General features: G+C 31.5%; 1 protein-coding gene across 6 annotated transcripts in view; it reads left to right on the top strand.

Moving 5' to 3' along the window:
* The window catches only part of DIAPH2 (diaphanous related formin 2), a 1,085,411-nt gene that overhangs the window by 345,242 nt on the left and 723,868 nt on the right, over window positions 1-16,301 (top strand). For all 6 annotated transcript variants that reach the window (XM_072744409.1, XM_072744404.1, XM_072744407.1 and 3 more), the window contains 5 exons: window positions 1,845-1,955; window positions 7,848-7,966; window positions 9,901-10,017; window positions 11,722-11,840; window positions 14,425-14,489. In XM_072744409.1, coding sequence (XP_072600510.1) covers window positions 1,845-1,955; window positions 7,848-7,966; window positions 9,901-10,017; window positions 11,722-11,840; window positions 14,425-14,489 — 531 coding nt within the window. The remainder of the gene's footprint in view (window positions 1-1,844; window positions 1,956-7,847; window positions 7,967-9,900; window positions 10,018-11,721; window positions 11,841-14,424; window positions 14,490-16,301) is intronic.

The following is a 16,301-nucleotide window of genomic DNA, read 5'->3' on the forward strand; positions in this document are numbered from 1 at the left end:
TGACTTCTACTATTTTTATCATCTCCTGATCTAAATACTTTTATTTCTATAAAGGTACAACTCCAAGACTCATTAACTTGTTTCTTATGGAAATGTTCTCTTGTAGGATAATAATACAAGCCATTAAGCTAGAATATCTTCCGGCAAAAACAATCCTAGCAGATGGCAACTTTTCTCTCTATTAATTTTAGATTGGATATGTACTTTGGTTTGTTTCGTCATGTCTTGGTTGTAACATTGAACAAGGATCATTCAATCAAATGCAACGATAATATAGCTATGGACATGTACAGTATGCAAACTTATATTCCAGCCTATGGAGACTACATAAAGACTTATATATTTTCTTATTCTTAATAGCAAGGTTAAATAATCCAGTAGGGTTTAAGTGTCATAGTAACTTATTTGAAATATCTTTTAAGACAATCACAGTCTTTGGCAAGTATTTATTCAGTTGTCTAAGTGTTTTATATTGACATTTGAGCAATCATAGGCATTGGACTACATCGTTCAGTTGTCATTTAGATATCTAATAATGTTAGAAACAGCCTTATTCATCCCTTTTAAAGCATCCAATTTTTTTTTTATTTTTGGAGCCTGGATATGAGGTAGATGGAGTAATCTCCCTAAAAGCAGCTTAGATACATAAAATAATGGATATAAAAATAAAAGGAATATACCTTTTAAACTTTTCTTTATACTTGGAAAAATGACTTTTATAATGATAGTTCTGGATAAGTCAAGTCAAACTACATTTGAAATATTTTCTTTTGCTGATGTGTTTTTTTGATATGAAGTTTTGATTTTTTTGTGTCTCTTTCTATATATACTTGACATCCTTACTAAATCTGGTATTTTACAGGAGTCCCCTCACAGTCAGCTCTTTGAACACTGTACAGTATACTCATTGCATACTTTAAGAATAATCAATTTAAGTGTGTAGCTCCTGACTTGAACTATTAGCTAGTTGCCTTCAACTTGAGCAACATTTCCCAAAAATGCTATCAGGAATAATGTGTGGATCACCTGGCAATTATCATTTTGTTGATTCCCTTTTAGCTTGTAATTACTAGAAAATAAGTCCCCTTTTATAATAGGGAACCTCCATATCAAAAGATGAGAAAAAAACAAACGTTTTTGAGTGTGAGTATAAATAATGAATCACCTTCACTTGAAAACAAGCTTTTATATTTACTTTGTCATGCATGCACAGTAGGATTGGTGTCACAGTGCCTTCTACTTGATCTTAATTCACTTGCATTCATTTTTATACATAGTAAATTAATTCATCTTAATCATATATTTTAATACTCTGTGTTTTTTTAAGTTCATCCCAATAATAGAATGGAGACAGTATAAATCAGTGTTAATTTCTCTAAGTTATCAGTATTCTCTGTTTAATATCAGGGTACTTTCTTTGACTTATTTTAGAAAAGTGTTTATAACCATATATAATTGAGGCCAAGTGCACTCTGTGGACAGCTGGATAGGAAGGATACATTTCATGATATTTTTAAAGGGCTCTGTATGCAGATTTTTGGAACTTTAAGTTTCTCAGAGTTTAATATTCTTCATATTGTTTAGCAAAGCATAGCAATATTTCCCCATCCATCATATCCCCATTAGAATTATTCTGAACATTAGAAATTTAATTGTTAATTTTGTCATTTATGCTATAAAATCATAATCATCCTTATACTTGTGTAAATATTTCCATTTCTCCTAATATTTTATAGTATATGTATCTATGCCTTCATTAATAGAAAAATAATGATCTGAATGTGTTAAATAAATATTTCCTTAATTAAATAAATTATTTAACAAACTTTGCTTTCTAATTGCAGGTGGCCTGCATGCAGTTTATAAATGCCCTTGTCACTTCACCTTATGAACTTGATTTTAGAATACATTTAAGGAATGAATTCCTACGTTCAGGACTAAAAACAATGTTACCAGTAAGTAGAGTGTACACATTAAGTATGCTGATGAACTTTAACATATTTCTCTCTTTAGACAAAGTACTTGCAACAGAGTAGACAAATGTGCCTTGCTATATTTTCTTTTGTAAGTATTAGAGATTTTGTAAGCTTTTCTATATTATAGTAATACTAGCTTCTGTATACAACTGATGATTCAGAATTCAGCTAATGTGTCCAGAAGTGATATGGGTGTTTTTTTTCTTGTTTTGTCTGTTTTCTTGAAGTGGAAAGGGAATTTCTTTGAATTTGAATACTCAGAACATAAAAGAATACAGCTTTTTCTTTTTCTGCAGCTTCAATTTTCATTTAAAAGTTTTCGCTTTCCTCTTTGATAACTTAGATTGATATTAATTATATTCAGCATAAGTATCTATAGACTTTTGACCAGTATATTCTAGACATTTAAGAATGGTATTCTTGATATAGTGCTATAGAAAGTTTTGTAAAAAACAGTTTTATTTCTTAAATTGAATATGGATCTATGCTCAAATTTTGATTAGAGCCACTAAAACATTTTTGAATTAACTTTATAGACTTGATCTGAGATAAAATGAGGACACGTACTCTATAAACACAAATACAGCTAGTCTGACTTTATACCTTATTTAGTATGTTAACTGAAGAGGGAGTTTGTTTAAAACCATGACATTAAGAGACATGTACAGTCTAATTAGTCTCTTCATCTGAGCTACTCAGAGCACACCTGAGAAAAAAGAAGCAAAGGGAGTAAAAAAAACACAAAACACAACAAAACAAAATAAATGTCAAGTGAGCATGTATATAATACTTAGAGCACTAGAAATACCAAAATCAGGGAAATTTCCTGTTGAGGAATGAGTGTGTAACATGCATCAGTAACTTGTGTTACTGTTTCTGGGAGAGTATTAATGTTTTTGGACACTTGCTGGCTATACGGGCTCCGTAGCATCCTCTGCTCATTTACTAATATGCCACATATTGTGCCTCAGTTGTTGCTATTACTTTTCCATCTTTTATTTCCCTGTGTCTTTATAATTGAATATTTATTTTCTGCCATACACTACTGAATGATTGATCCAAAAATTTTACTCTCATTTTAATTTAATTAAATTGTACTCTTCAGAAAGAAAATGAAAAGATAGCTCTTGTCCTTACCTTTATCCTTTTCTCTGGTGTATTCACCTTTTCTGGGCTCAGTGGTCTCATGGTATATTGGTTACACTGACAATCAAGTTTTTTTTTTTTATCTGTGATTCTAAGCTACACTTTCCCATTGGATCTGTAACTGTATATCAAAGCTTTTGTGGCACCATGTGCTTCTTAATAAATGTTTTCTTAATATATGAATCCTGTTAGATTTTTCAGTAACTGTCACATCTCTCAGTAAGCCCTGAGTGTACACATTAAGTATGCTTGTGTACTTATGTATATGTACATATGTATGTGGCTAAGCCCTGATTCCCAGATATCAGTGATTCCTCAGCAAGAGAAAAGTAGGAAGTGTCAAATGTGTGCCTCCTAAAAGTTTGGAATAAATCCTATAAGGATTCTCAATTTTTTTTCTCCCTAAGACAGTGGAATAAAGTATGATTAAATACAGCCCTGGTTCTCAACTAAAGAGGTTGGACATGTCTCCCTAATGAGAATCTATCAAAATCTTATTGAGGGTAAGGCAGAGTTGTCTGATTTGAAAAGAAAAAAATTCCTTCCCAGGTACTTCCGATCAAAAAGATGAGAATCAGAATTCAGGCAAATAGTCCCAGAAGATTAGCGATTTTAATTAATACCATAGATTTCATGACTGATGTTATTCTTGTAGTTTATCACAATTTGAAACAAAGGTCAGAATGGTCAGCTTTAATGTATATTAGACTTCACATCAATTATTATCTAATGAACTCATTTTTAATGAACTATTTAATTTACTAAATATTTAAGCTTAAACCACTATTATTCAGGTAGCATTAAACATCTGTACATATGCATGGAAGCTTAATAATATATTCATACATGAGTTTTAAAATGCTCACTTTTTTTACTGTTCACTCTTATTTTTATACATTGTTCTAACAGGAGGAGATCCCTGATTTTCTAGAATCTATCATATTTAAAGCAGCAAATTAGATGTGGCTAAGGCTAATACAAATTGTTGATACATGAATCAAAAATCAGACCTATCTTGTTGTATGGAAGCATTGAATCACTCTATTATATACCTGAAACTAATATTACACTGTATGTTAGCCAACTGGAATTTGAATAAAACTTTAAAAAGAATTACACCTATCTGGAATCATTAAGTGTTTGGAAAGAATCATTCTTAGGGTTTCAATAACTGCTGAGACCATCGTAATAATATAGTAGAGTAAAACTTTTTTCATATAATAATCAGAGTGCTTAAGGAGAGTTATTTTAATTATATCCTATAAAAATTTATTTTCTTTTTCATTTTTTAAAATTTTTTTATTGGAGTTCAATTTGCCAACATACAGCATAACCCAGTGATCATCCCACCTAGGGCCCCCCTCAGTGCCTATCACCCAGTTACCCCAATCCCCCCCCCGCCCACCTCCCACTACCCCTTGTTCATTTCCCAGAGTTAGGTGTCTCTCATGTTTTGTCACACTCACTGATATTTTCACTCATTTTCTCTCCTTTCCCTTTATTCCCTTTCACTAATGTTTATATTCCCCAAATGAATGAGACCATATAATGTTTGTCCTTCTCCAATTCACTTATTTCACTCAGCATAATACCCTCCAGTTCCATCCTCGCTGAGACAAATGGTGTTTATTTGTAGTTTCTAATGGCTGAGTAATATTCCATTGTATACATAAACCACATCTTTATCCATTTATCTTTCAATGGACAATGAGGCTCCTTCCACAGTTTGGCTATTGTGGACACTGCTACTATAAACATTGGGGTGCAGTTGTCCCAGAGTTTCATTGCATCTGTATCTTTGAGGTAAATGCCCAGCAGGGCAATTGCTGGGTTGTAGGGCAGTTCTTTTTTTAACTCTTTGAGGAACCTCCACACAGTTTTCCAGAGTGGCTGCACCAGTTCACATTCCCACCAACAGTGCAAGATGGTTCCCCTTTCTCCACATCCTCTCCAGCGTTTGTGGTTTCCTGCCTTGTTAATTTTCCCCATTCTCACTGGTGGGAGGTGGTATCTCATTGTGGTTTTGCTTTGTATTTCCCTGATGGCCAGTGATGTGGAACATTTTCTCATGTGCTTGTGTGCCATTTCTATGTCTTCCTCTATGAAGTTTCTCTTCATGTCTTTTGCCATGAAACATGGCAAAATGTTTCTTTGCTGTTGAGTTTAATAAGTTCTTTGTAGATCTCAGAAACTAGCCCTTTGTCTGATAGGTCATTTGCAAATAACTTCTCCCATTGTGTAGGTTGTCTTTTAGTTTTGTTGACTGTTTCTTTTGCTGTGCAGAAGCTTTTTATCTTGATGAAGTCCCAATAATTCATTTTTGCTTTTGTTTCTCTTGCCTTCATGGATTTAAAATTTATTTTCAAAATTCCCCTCTCTTTATTGATAAATTATGGTTTTTAAAGGAGCTTATACTTCATTTATATGGAAAATTGTTTTCATAAATTTGAATTAGTAATTTAGGATTAGTGAGTCGTTACATACTATACAATGATTTTTAAGCTCGTATTTGCTCTGATTTCTTGTGAAGTTTTTTCCATCTGCCTTTTATTTAGTTAAATAAATTTAGAAAATACATGTGAAGGAACAAGATAGTAAAAAATCATGTCTGTATGCAGCAAGCATGTTTATTTTAAAATACCAACAAACTTTCTTATTCTGTAGAAAACTCAATTTTGATTGCTTGACTAGTAATCAGTCATGTACTAGAAATGGAATTTTCTTTGAAGTACACTATATTATAGAGATTTAATTATATGTTTTAGAGACTCTGCCAAAAGTATTCCTTATCCATACAGCAATTCTTTTAAAAAAATAACAAACATTTACAATATTTCACATAATACTATTGTAATTTTGTGATATTATCATATTCTACATTTTTAAATATAAAACTCTAGTGATATATTTCCATTTCCTTTTATAGGATATCATATTTGTGCTATTATATAAAAACTTAGTGTTTTAAAAAAAACCTTAATGTTTATTTCATCAAGAATATATGGATATATTTTTCAAAGTTTGATATTTGACTGAAAGGAAATTATACATGTTACTGTGTATGTGTATATGTATATATATTTATTTTAATGACAACTACTAATAAACAATATAAGATATTGCATTTATATGTCTGTTTTCATATTGTGCTATGTATGTTCACATACTATGTATATTGTATAATTAATGTGTTGTCCTAATTAAAAACAATTAAACACTTAACCAGTTATTTTCACAGAGAATATTTTAATTATGCAGATTAATTCCACGTTTTACAATGTTTTGATGCTAATTAAATGACGGTATTTAAATTAGCTTTTTCTGTTTTTCTAACATTTAAAAGTGTTCAAGTTCTGTAGTGAGTATCTAAGAAAGAACATATTGTGACAGAAGAATAAAGAAAAGTCCATATTTTAGAGTGTGTTAATAGTTGTTTCTACAATGATCAGAATATTATTTGTGTCTGGCTTCTGCTCTTGTCTAACTGGAGTTCTGAAATCATCTGATAAAATGACCATCAATGGTAGATAATTTTTTGATTCACATTGATTTAAATGTGGAAAACTAAATCTAAAGCAAGTTATTACTAATAGGGAACTAAATGTAAATATATTTATTTGTCATATATTTTTATGAAATCCTATAGAAACATAGTAATAAGTATTATCATATGTTCTGTGTGTAAATTTTTAGTAAATTATTACTTGAGTGTTAGAAGAAATCTAGAAATTACATAAATTTGCATTTGGCTTTAGTAATAGCCATTATATTTTTAATTATTCTATTCAATAAAAATAGAAACAAGAAATGAATCCTATTTTGTTTTTTTGACCTAATTTCAAGTACACCCATGCTTGCATTTCCTTTTAGAATTCAAGCTCAGCTCTGAGATCCTAGTCCCACTTTCAGTATCACCCTTGAGCATCCACAGTTGGGATTATCGATTTGGGTTTTGAAATCTGCAACTTAATGGACACATATTAAGAGATATTACAGGTGATATATATTAAGCCCAACAATCTCTCGTGTGGCATGCTTCCAAAGATTTTGTTCATACTGTTACTTTAAAAATTATTAGAGGTTTGTAACGCATGTGCTTATAATGTATTACAAAAACAAATCTTTGATGCCCAAGTTGCTATTTTGTGATTCAGCTAAGCAAAAATGAAAAATGGGGGAGGAGGCTAGTCCTGCAGCTTGATAAAAGAATCCTGATGCCTTTTTGCTTCAAAATCACAAAATATCATTTAAAATAAGTTTCTTTATAAAATTTCTTCGCCATACTTGGGACTGTTGTGCTTGAATATATCCTTTAATTTATTCTTCATTAATACAATTGATCTATATTTGCATTTTTTTGCCAGAGGCCTATGTGAATGTTCTAACTGCATGAGTTCTTTTGTGATCTTTGATTAGTGTATTTAGTAAAAAGACAACAGTACTTAATTTGGGCTGTTAGCAATTAGTTTTTTCCCCCTTCGTAAAAATGCTTGTTAATTTTTAATTTAAATAGAAATCTGGGGTGAAAAGAAAATGCAATGACTGCAATGTGCGACCTTTATTTTAAAATAGGAAAATACGTAGTACGTTTACTTTCTCTCAGAAAACTTAAGTGTCTGGGTCGATATAAAATTCCTTTTGTGTATATAAATGAATAATATTATTACCAAAGTATGGTGTTGTCAAACTGTTACTCATCTGTTAAGTTTTATGTTTATATATTAGGATCTAAAAGAAAAAGAGAATGATGAGCTTGATATTCAGCTGAAAGTATTTGATGAGAACAAAGAAGATGACCTAACTGAATTATCACACCGTCTCAATGACATTCGAGCAGAAATGGAATATCCTTTTGACACACCACAAAAATAATTTTGCATATATTGTGAGAAAGGGATTCATGAGTGATTTTTTGGCCCATTATTAGAATTCTTTTCTGTCAGCCCAGTTTACATTCATTTATTTATATTAGTACCTCACTATGATGCTATCCTTGAGATTCATGTTGAGGAATTGTCAGACTGTCCTCATGTTTTACACAAGCTGTATTGAAATCTCACAATTGCCTTCTGCTGTATTATAGATATATTCAGCTCCATAGTTTTGAATAGACAAGCACCTCAGGTGTATACCTCACATATAAGAATTTGAGGGGAAAAGTTCATTGAGTTCATATGTAACCATAGGTAATATAGTTTATTAAAATATACTCAATAGTTTAGAGATACACGTCACTTTAAATAAATGCCTTATTCTCAATCCAACTATTTTGGTTCCTTAGTGAAAAAAAAAAAGTTCAGATGTGATAGTATTTGAGTATAACAAGGCTGTTGGGTAGAAGCATTTGAATCAGATACAACTAGTATATAATCTTCCTATGGCAATGATTTTATATGAAATGATTTTAGATCTAAAAGATGATTGTCACAGCATTGCTGGCTATTTGTTTCACACTCAGTAAATTTCTTATTTAGGATTGGGGGGGAATTGGGAAATACTTCAGAACTAAAAATGATCTTTGAGATGGAATTTTTCCTCTATGATGGCTTCCTCCCTTTTCTTCCCTTTACCGCCAAAAAAAAAAAAAACCAAAAAAACCCAAAAAAAACAAAACAAAAAAAAAGCTGGAATCTTCTTCTCCTTGAAACTGCTACAGTACTTTCTACTTTATATCTTTCTTATTTATGTGCACTTCTCTGCCCTATTAAATTGAGGGCAGAAATTTTATGTTTCATCTTTTTCCTCCAATGCTACTATTGAAGTATTTTACACCTAAGTTTTGGATAAATGTGTGTGCAATGGATAACAATGTCAGTATTAGAAAGGATCAATGCTAGTAATTTCTTATCCATCATTAGTGACTCTAGTCTACAGTAATTTCCATAATATTAAATGCTTTTTATATTAATTTATATCTTGCTTCCTTGCTTTGTATAGATTTCTCTTATAATCAAACTTTACCATAAAGCTATTTTGGATTACATTCTGTAACCACTTAAAAGATCTTATGAGCCTTTAACACAACACTTGTACTTCAGAGAAAATGTTGATATTTCAGGTTATTTTTAGAATATAGGATTACATTTCCTCTTTTACTTTTCTGTTATATTGATTTTCCAGGTCTTCACTTTTATTATAAAATAAAAGTTTTGAAATCTGTCGTCTAGTTTACTAAAAGCATCTAAACTTTAACTACTCTTTTTATATCTGAAGAAAAATGTTTCAAGTTCTATTATCTATACTCTCCATTTTTATTAAATAATGAAATACAAATGAATGGAAAGAGAAAAAAATTTACATTTAGTACTCATTTTATCAGTATAATATAAAACTAGTTTGTGATATTTTAACAGTCCATAGAATGTTGCTTTACCTTCTATATTGTGTGGTAATGAAAATAGAGGAGTAGTGGCTTACATGAATAATATAGGTCCACTATCACAGCCACAGGAAGATTAAGAGTAAACCATTTTATCTAATCGCGTAACTGTTCCAGTTATACCAGCTATCATCTGTAATTTATAATGAATAACTGATTATTTAAGGTTTTGATGATTAAATGATCGTGGAAATACTCTTTAAGTCTTTTCTCTCATTAAAAAATTAAAGTGATTCCATAGGTTAAATTTATTTCTGTAAATTTTAAAATACTGGATCATGGAGTTGAAGGTGTATAAACAGTAAGGGAAACAAAATGGTACTTCATTGTTTTAAAAAATAAAACTGATTTTGTTATGAATGAAACTTTCATCAATTTTTTTCCTTTACTTATTTTTACTGATATGAATGAAGTGTATCATCTTCTATATAACATGTTGAAGGATACTGCTGCTGAAAATTACTTATTATCCATTCTACAACATTTTTTGCTCATCAGAAATGATTATTATATCAGGTAAGAGGCAGTTCTGGAAGTACTAGTATTTGTGTAATTTGAATTCCATATTTAAGAAAAACTAATAATGTACTTCATCCTAGTGTATACGAGTTTGATGACTTCAGGAAACATTTTTTAAAAGGTGTGAATTTATTTTTAATTGGGCCAAAAGGGTCTATTCTTTAAACTTGGTATCCCAGTGACAGGACATTTAGTAGATAATTAACATGGCCGCAAAGAAAACACTTGTGTTTTCCTTGTTTACTCAGAAAGTCCCTGACTAGACTGATTATAATCCAGTATTATCTATCCTAAAACTGAAGATGACTTGCAAAAACCTAAGATGGGTAATATATATTACTATTTATTTTTATTCTTGAGGCCAGCCTTATAACAAAAGCAATTAGATTCTGTTTGGCTTTGTTTGCAAACTTTTAGTAGGTTGGCTAGTTATCAGCACAGAATCTTAAGAATATTTATGTCATTATTTTTCTATACTAGTGTTTCTGATTCTTCTCTGTTGACTTTATTAGCCACTGATAAATACTAAACTTTCCCTAAATTTTATTTTGTTTTATTTTAAGATTTATTTATTTATTCATGAGAGACACAGAGAGAGAGGCAGAGACATATAGGTAGAGGGAGAAGCAGGATCCATGGTGGGACTTGATCCCGGGACTCCAGGATTACGCTCTGGGCTGAAGACAGGTGCTAAACCACTGAGCAACCTGGATGTCCCTAAACTTTCCCTAAGTTTTAATGCAAAAGTGCCTTTAAAATTTTTTTGAAGTATGCAAGTAGTTATTTTTAAGGCCATAATTATCTTGATAGATTACAGAATTAGAGTATGCTTAAAAGCCTTTGACATTTAGAACAAATTCAGGCTATGGCCATGCATATTAAGTGTGTATGCTTCTATGAAATGGATCTTTTAAAAAAGTGCATAAATAGGTCTTTGGAATATTGTGGGTCAGTCTGGTTTTGTAAGCTGTTATGGCTAATCTTGAGTAAAAATGGTATTGTAAATTCAAGGCATTGCCACCTAATGCGAAGATACTCATGCTTTACTGAAATTGAGAACTTGTAGGGGCTTAGAACCATTTCTGTATGCATGGATATAGGACTAACAGGTCATTTGTTTTCATTAACTTTAGGAACAATAACTTAAGTAAATAGATAATATTGATAAGTATCTTTGTACACAAGCATGAATCTCTACAAACTAGAGTATTAAGTCAGTAAGTGTTCACAATTACGTTATAATGGGTTTTGTATTATAATGTCCAGACCATCCTTAAGTTTAGGCATATTTCTCCTAGGGGAGTGTAATTGCTAGAAAGATCTCTTCTAATGTGCTAGAAAAAGCATTCTTTTATCATGCTGTACCACTTTTTAAAAAAGATTTTATTTATTTACTTAAGAGAGAAACAGAGAAAGAGACAGAGAAGGAGAGATAGCATGAATTGGAGGAGAGACAGAGGGAGAAGGAGAGCATCTTAAGCCTACTCTGCACTGAGCATGGAGCCCAACATGGGGTGAGGTGTGGGGGGCTGCGATCAATCTCACAACCGTGAGATCATGACGCTGACTGATCATAACCTGAGCTGAAATCAAGAGTTGGATGCTTAACCAACTGAGCCACCCAGGTGCCCTGAACCACTTCGTAAGAAAATTGACTTGTATAGGTAGAAAAGATATTCAAGAATACTTTGTCTCTTTCAGGCCACAGTATTACAAAATAATTGAGGAGTGCATTTCACAGATAGTGCTGCACTGCAGTGGTATGGACCCAGATTTCAAGTATAGGCAAAGATTAGACATTGATTTTACACATCTGATAGGTACGTAATATTATCCTCAATGTCCTTTCTTTGTGTTTCACTCTTTTCTGTAAAATATCACATTTTGAAGGTAGTGCTCTCACTGAACTTCGTTTATTAATATCTGGAAAGTCATTGTGTCTGTGAGTATTCAATCATCATAATTGTTAATTAGGTTGATCATGAGAGTTCTGCCTGTATGATTGAAAATATTAACCTGTTAGATATGTTATAATGTTCTTGAATTCAGTTTAAAATCACTGACCCTCACACACAGGAAAATCATATTAATAATAATATTATTATTATAGAATAGAGTGCTTTGCTTTTTAGAAACATGAGTCTGAAATCCTTTGATTCAGTTTATATTGGCACCTCAGTGGTTTTATAGAAATCCTATGTACAGTAGGGTCTAGTGTTCAAATTTGAGAAAGGAAATGCAGGCTTCAGTAACTTAAGACCTTTTAATTCTATCAAAGTAGATCAATTTATATTTTCATAGGTCTTAAATCTAGGAAAGAATTTGAGGTGATCATGTTCATCTACTTGGATCACTAAGGAAGTGAAGTTATATCATCCTAGGCTACTAGTTACCTGTACTTTCTGGAACAATCTCTGAGTGATGATGTGAAACCTCTCTTGTGAAATATGCTATGTTATATTGATGTTACAGTTAAACAGTTTTTATTCCTAATAAAAATCACTTTTGCTAAGATTCATCATGCATAAGATTTGTCTTATCTTTAAAGAAAGAAAACAACAGCTGTGGAATGCCAATTTTATATTATTCTTCACTCCGTAGCACAAGGCAGACTTACAGTAATATTCAAAGATGAATTCCTTATTATTAATTATTATGTATTATTTTCTTATTTTAAAACCAATGCTCATTTATTCTAGGCAATCTAGAGGTTTATGTAAGTGACGGAAAAACCACCAATCTCACTTTTCAGCTCAGTACATTCCACCACCATTACTCACTTTTTGGCTAAGTACATTTTCTTCCCTCTCTTTTTTTTTTAACCTATCTATATGCTGATTTTTCATGGGACTTTATGAGACATTTTTCCGATTGAAATTGAAATGAAGATCATTAGCAACCATTGACAGCACAACACAGATCTGCCACCTATGTCTCATCATTTACCAATTTCCTCCTTAGTTCTTTAAACACAGTTCTTTTTTTTTTTTAAGATTTTATTTATTTATTCATAGAGATGCAGGGAGAGAAAGAGAGGCAGAGACACAGGCAGAGGGAGAAGCAGGCTCCACGCAGAGAGCCTGACGTGGGACTTGATCCTGGGTCTCCAGGATCACGCCCTGGGCTGCAGGGGGCGCTTAAACCGCTGTGCCACCAGGGCTGCCCTAAACACAGTTCTTTAAAAAAAAAAACAAAAACAAAAACAAAAAAACCTTTATTGAGGTATACTTGACGTGAGAAAAACTATCCATTATTAAGAACATAATTTGATAGATTTTGATATTTGTATGTGTACTTAAAACCATCGTCATAGTCAAGATAATAAATATCTCTATCACTCTCTCAGGTTTCTGTGTTCTCCTTTGTAATCTCTCCTTCTAATGCCTCCACCTCTCCCCATCCTGAGAATAATCACTGATCTGTTTTCTCTTTCTATAGGTTAGTTTTTTTTTTCTAAAATTTCACATAACTAGGAGCATATAGGATATACTCTGTTTTTGTCTGGTTTCTTTCATGTAGTGTAACTATTTCGAGATTCATTCATGTTGTTATATTAATTTATCAATAGTTTATTTCTTTTTATAGCTGAATAGTATTCTAGTATATGGATATATTGCAGTTTATGTATACATTTACTTGTTGATAGACATTTGGGTTCTTTCTAGTTTTGGCTATTATAATTAAAGCTGCCAGGAATATTCATATACAAGGATATAGACATATGTTATCATTTCTTTTGGGTGAATAAATAGGTACAGAACGGCTAGATATGTAATAGGCTTGTCTATGTAATAATGAGAATATTACCAAAAAGAGGTTTGTCAGTTATTAATGATCTGGAATATTTGATCAGACCCAAGAAACTTAATGTTTGTTTCCTTATTTACATAACACATTCTGTTCCAGATCAGAAGTTATCTAAGAAGTTATATATCTCTAAAAAACCTGAATTAGTGAATGCTACTGTGTCTCCCATTATAGTCTTATTTTTTTTTATTTTATTATTATTTTTTATAGTCTTATTTTAAAGGTCATTTTGAATCTTAATAATCTTAAGAATAGATTCTTTGTCACCTCTCCACCCATAGTAAACTTCAAAAACATTTAAAGAATTATGTTGTTGTAAAAGTTGGGAAATAACTGACTACCTCTAAAATGGTGATGATTTACTGAAATACATTCTTAGATGCTTGGTTTTGTGAGTCAGTAATACTATCATTGAATTCAGTTAGTATTCAAAAAAAATTGTGCTGATTTACATTTTATATGTAGTGTAGGTCAATTTACCATTAATAGCAATTGACATAAAAATGATTTTCTACATAGTGGAATTATAGGCTGTCAGTCATCTTTTGCCTAGATATCTGGTACAATAATTTCTGATTATTTTTTTAATATTAATAGATTCTTGTGTGAACAAGGCAAAAGTTGAAGAAAGTGAACAAAAAGCAGCAGAATTTTCAAAGAAGGTAAGGCTTATATTAACCATAATTATTAAATTAATAATTTATTCACAATACGTATTTTGTCTTATTTCTTTATGGAATGCTTTATAAATGTTATTTCAGTTATATATTACTTTATGTTTCTGGATTAAAACATAACTACAAAATATTGATTTTGTTCCTGGTCAGATAAGGTTGCTACTGTTCCCTCCTCATCACCTTTAATGTATTGTGGAAGAAAAGCACTAACTATATTCTACCAGAGTGATAAGTGAAATAAAGTTAGTTTACTGGAAAGATATCATTTGAAGCAATCAACCAAAATATATTCCTGTCATTGCTTTCTTGCAGTTCTCACTTACAATAGGTAGCTTCCTTGGAGAACTGTGAGATGTTTAGCTAGTGTAACCTATCATGCTGTTTAAAGACAGTGCTATTAAATAGCAACAGGATTACATAAGGTTTTTTCTCTTTATGTCTCTCTCTGCTTAGACTTTTCTTCTTTGAATTTTATTGTTACCACTTTTAAATGGTTCTGCTACTTCATGTAGGCTTGGTAAATTTGAGGTCCCCCTTTCTTTGTATGTTAATAACTTATATAAATACAAGTATTATGGTTATCGTATTTTATTTGGATTTCAGATGGTCTTTTCCTTGTTTTATGAAAACATAACTACAGTTGTGAGTTTGTACCAAAAGTTGCATTTTCTTGTTCTAGACCGTATCCGTATGAAGCATTAGTATAGTATTTCTCTCCTATTGGTGCAGGGAGAAGGATTGAAGCACAACTCTAAAAACTCTCCAGTTTTCAGCCTTCTGACAGCAAGATAAAGTGCTTACATTCTGCTATCTCTTCAAAGCTATGACTTACCTTTGAGATTAGATTAGATTTTGCTATTACTTTAGAAATTAAAGAGTGTTATTGAAGTTACTTAAGGGCATCTGAAGAAATGTCTTTGCTCTTTCAGTTACTAGAATAGATTTTCAGAACTTGAGCATAAAATGTTTGTGTGAAGTTTTCATTTTTATTGGTTGAAGAAAATGCATGCTTTTTCATAGACCTTTATATATATATAATGTTCTTGTTTTAAGTAGCAAATTTAGAATTCCCTTTGAAAATCTTTGAGTCTCCTTAATTTTTCACTGCCAGTTTGATTAGTCATCACAAGACTGGAGCAGATTGTGATGATCTATCTGATAAAATTTTCTGAAAGCATATAATATGGGAAATGGAGCCTTGAAAATAATTTTACAAAAAGCTTTTCAGTGTTTAGTGCTTTATTCTCATCACCAGTATTTAGAATGAAAACATATATGGTCTCCCAGTGGTTATCTGCATGCCTTCTCTTATTCTGGGTGATTCTAAGAGGCTATATAAAGTAGTAAAAAAATATGTAGGAGAGCTAGAATGAGAAGCAATAGTTATAAGATCTGATTGTAGCTTTCCACTAATTAGCTGTGACTTTAAGTAAACCACTTACTACTTACTCTCTTTGGATCTTAATTTCATCATCATTATCAGAAGAGGATAAGTTTAGTGGCCCTTTAAGAACTTTTCCAACCTGTATATTTCAGGCTTCTGTGATTCCTACTCTATGGGTTTACAGATTAAGATCACTTTAAATTACAAGCAGAAACATTGCATTCTTCTATTCAGTTTGTATCATGCTTAAATAACACATAGAAGAAGATAAATTTAGGAGGGAGGGTGGAAATACAGAATGAGATAAAGTCTTAACTTGAATAGTAGAGTGAAGTTAAAAAGGCTGCATGTTCTCAGTGACCTAGGAAACATGGTCACTTACTGATTGTGGAAGATCTGGAGTGGGTTTGAAA

This window comes from Vulpes vulpes, chromosome X, assembly GCF_048418805.1.
Source record: "Vulpes vulpes isolate BD-2025 chromosome X, VulVul3, whole genome shotgun sequence".
Taxonomy (NCBI): domain Eukaryota; kingdom Metazoa; phylum Chordata; class Mammalia; order Carnivora; family Canidae; genus Vulpes; species Vulpes vulpes.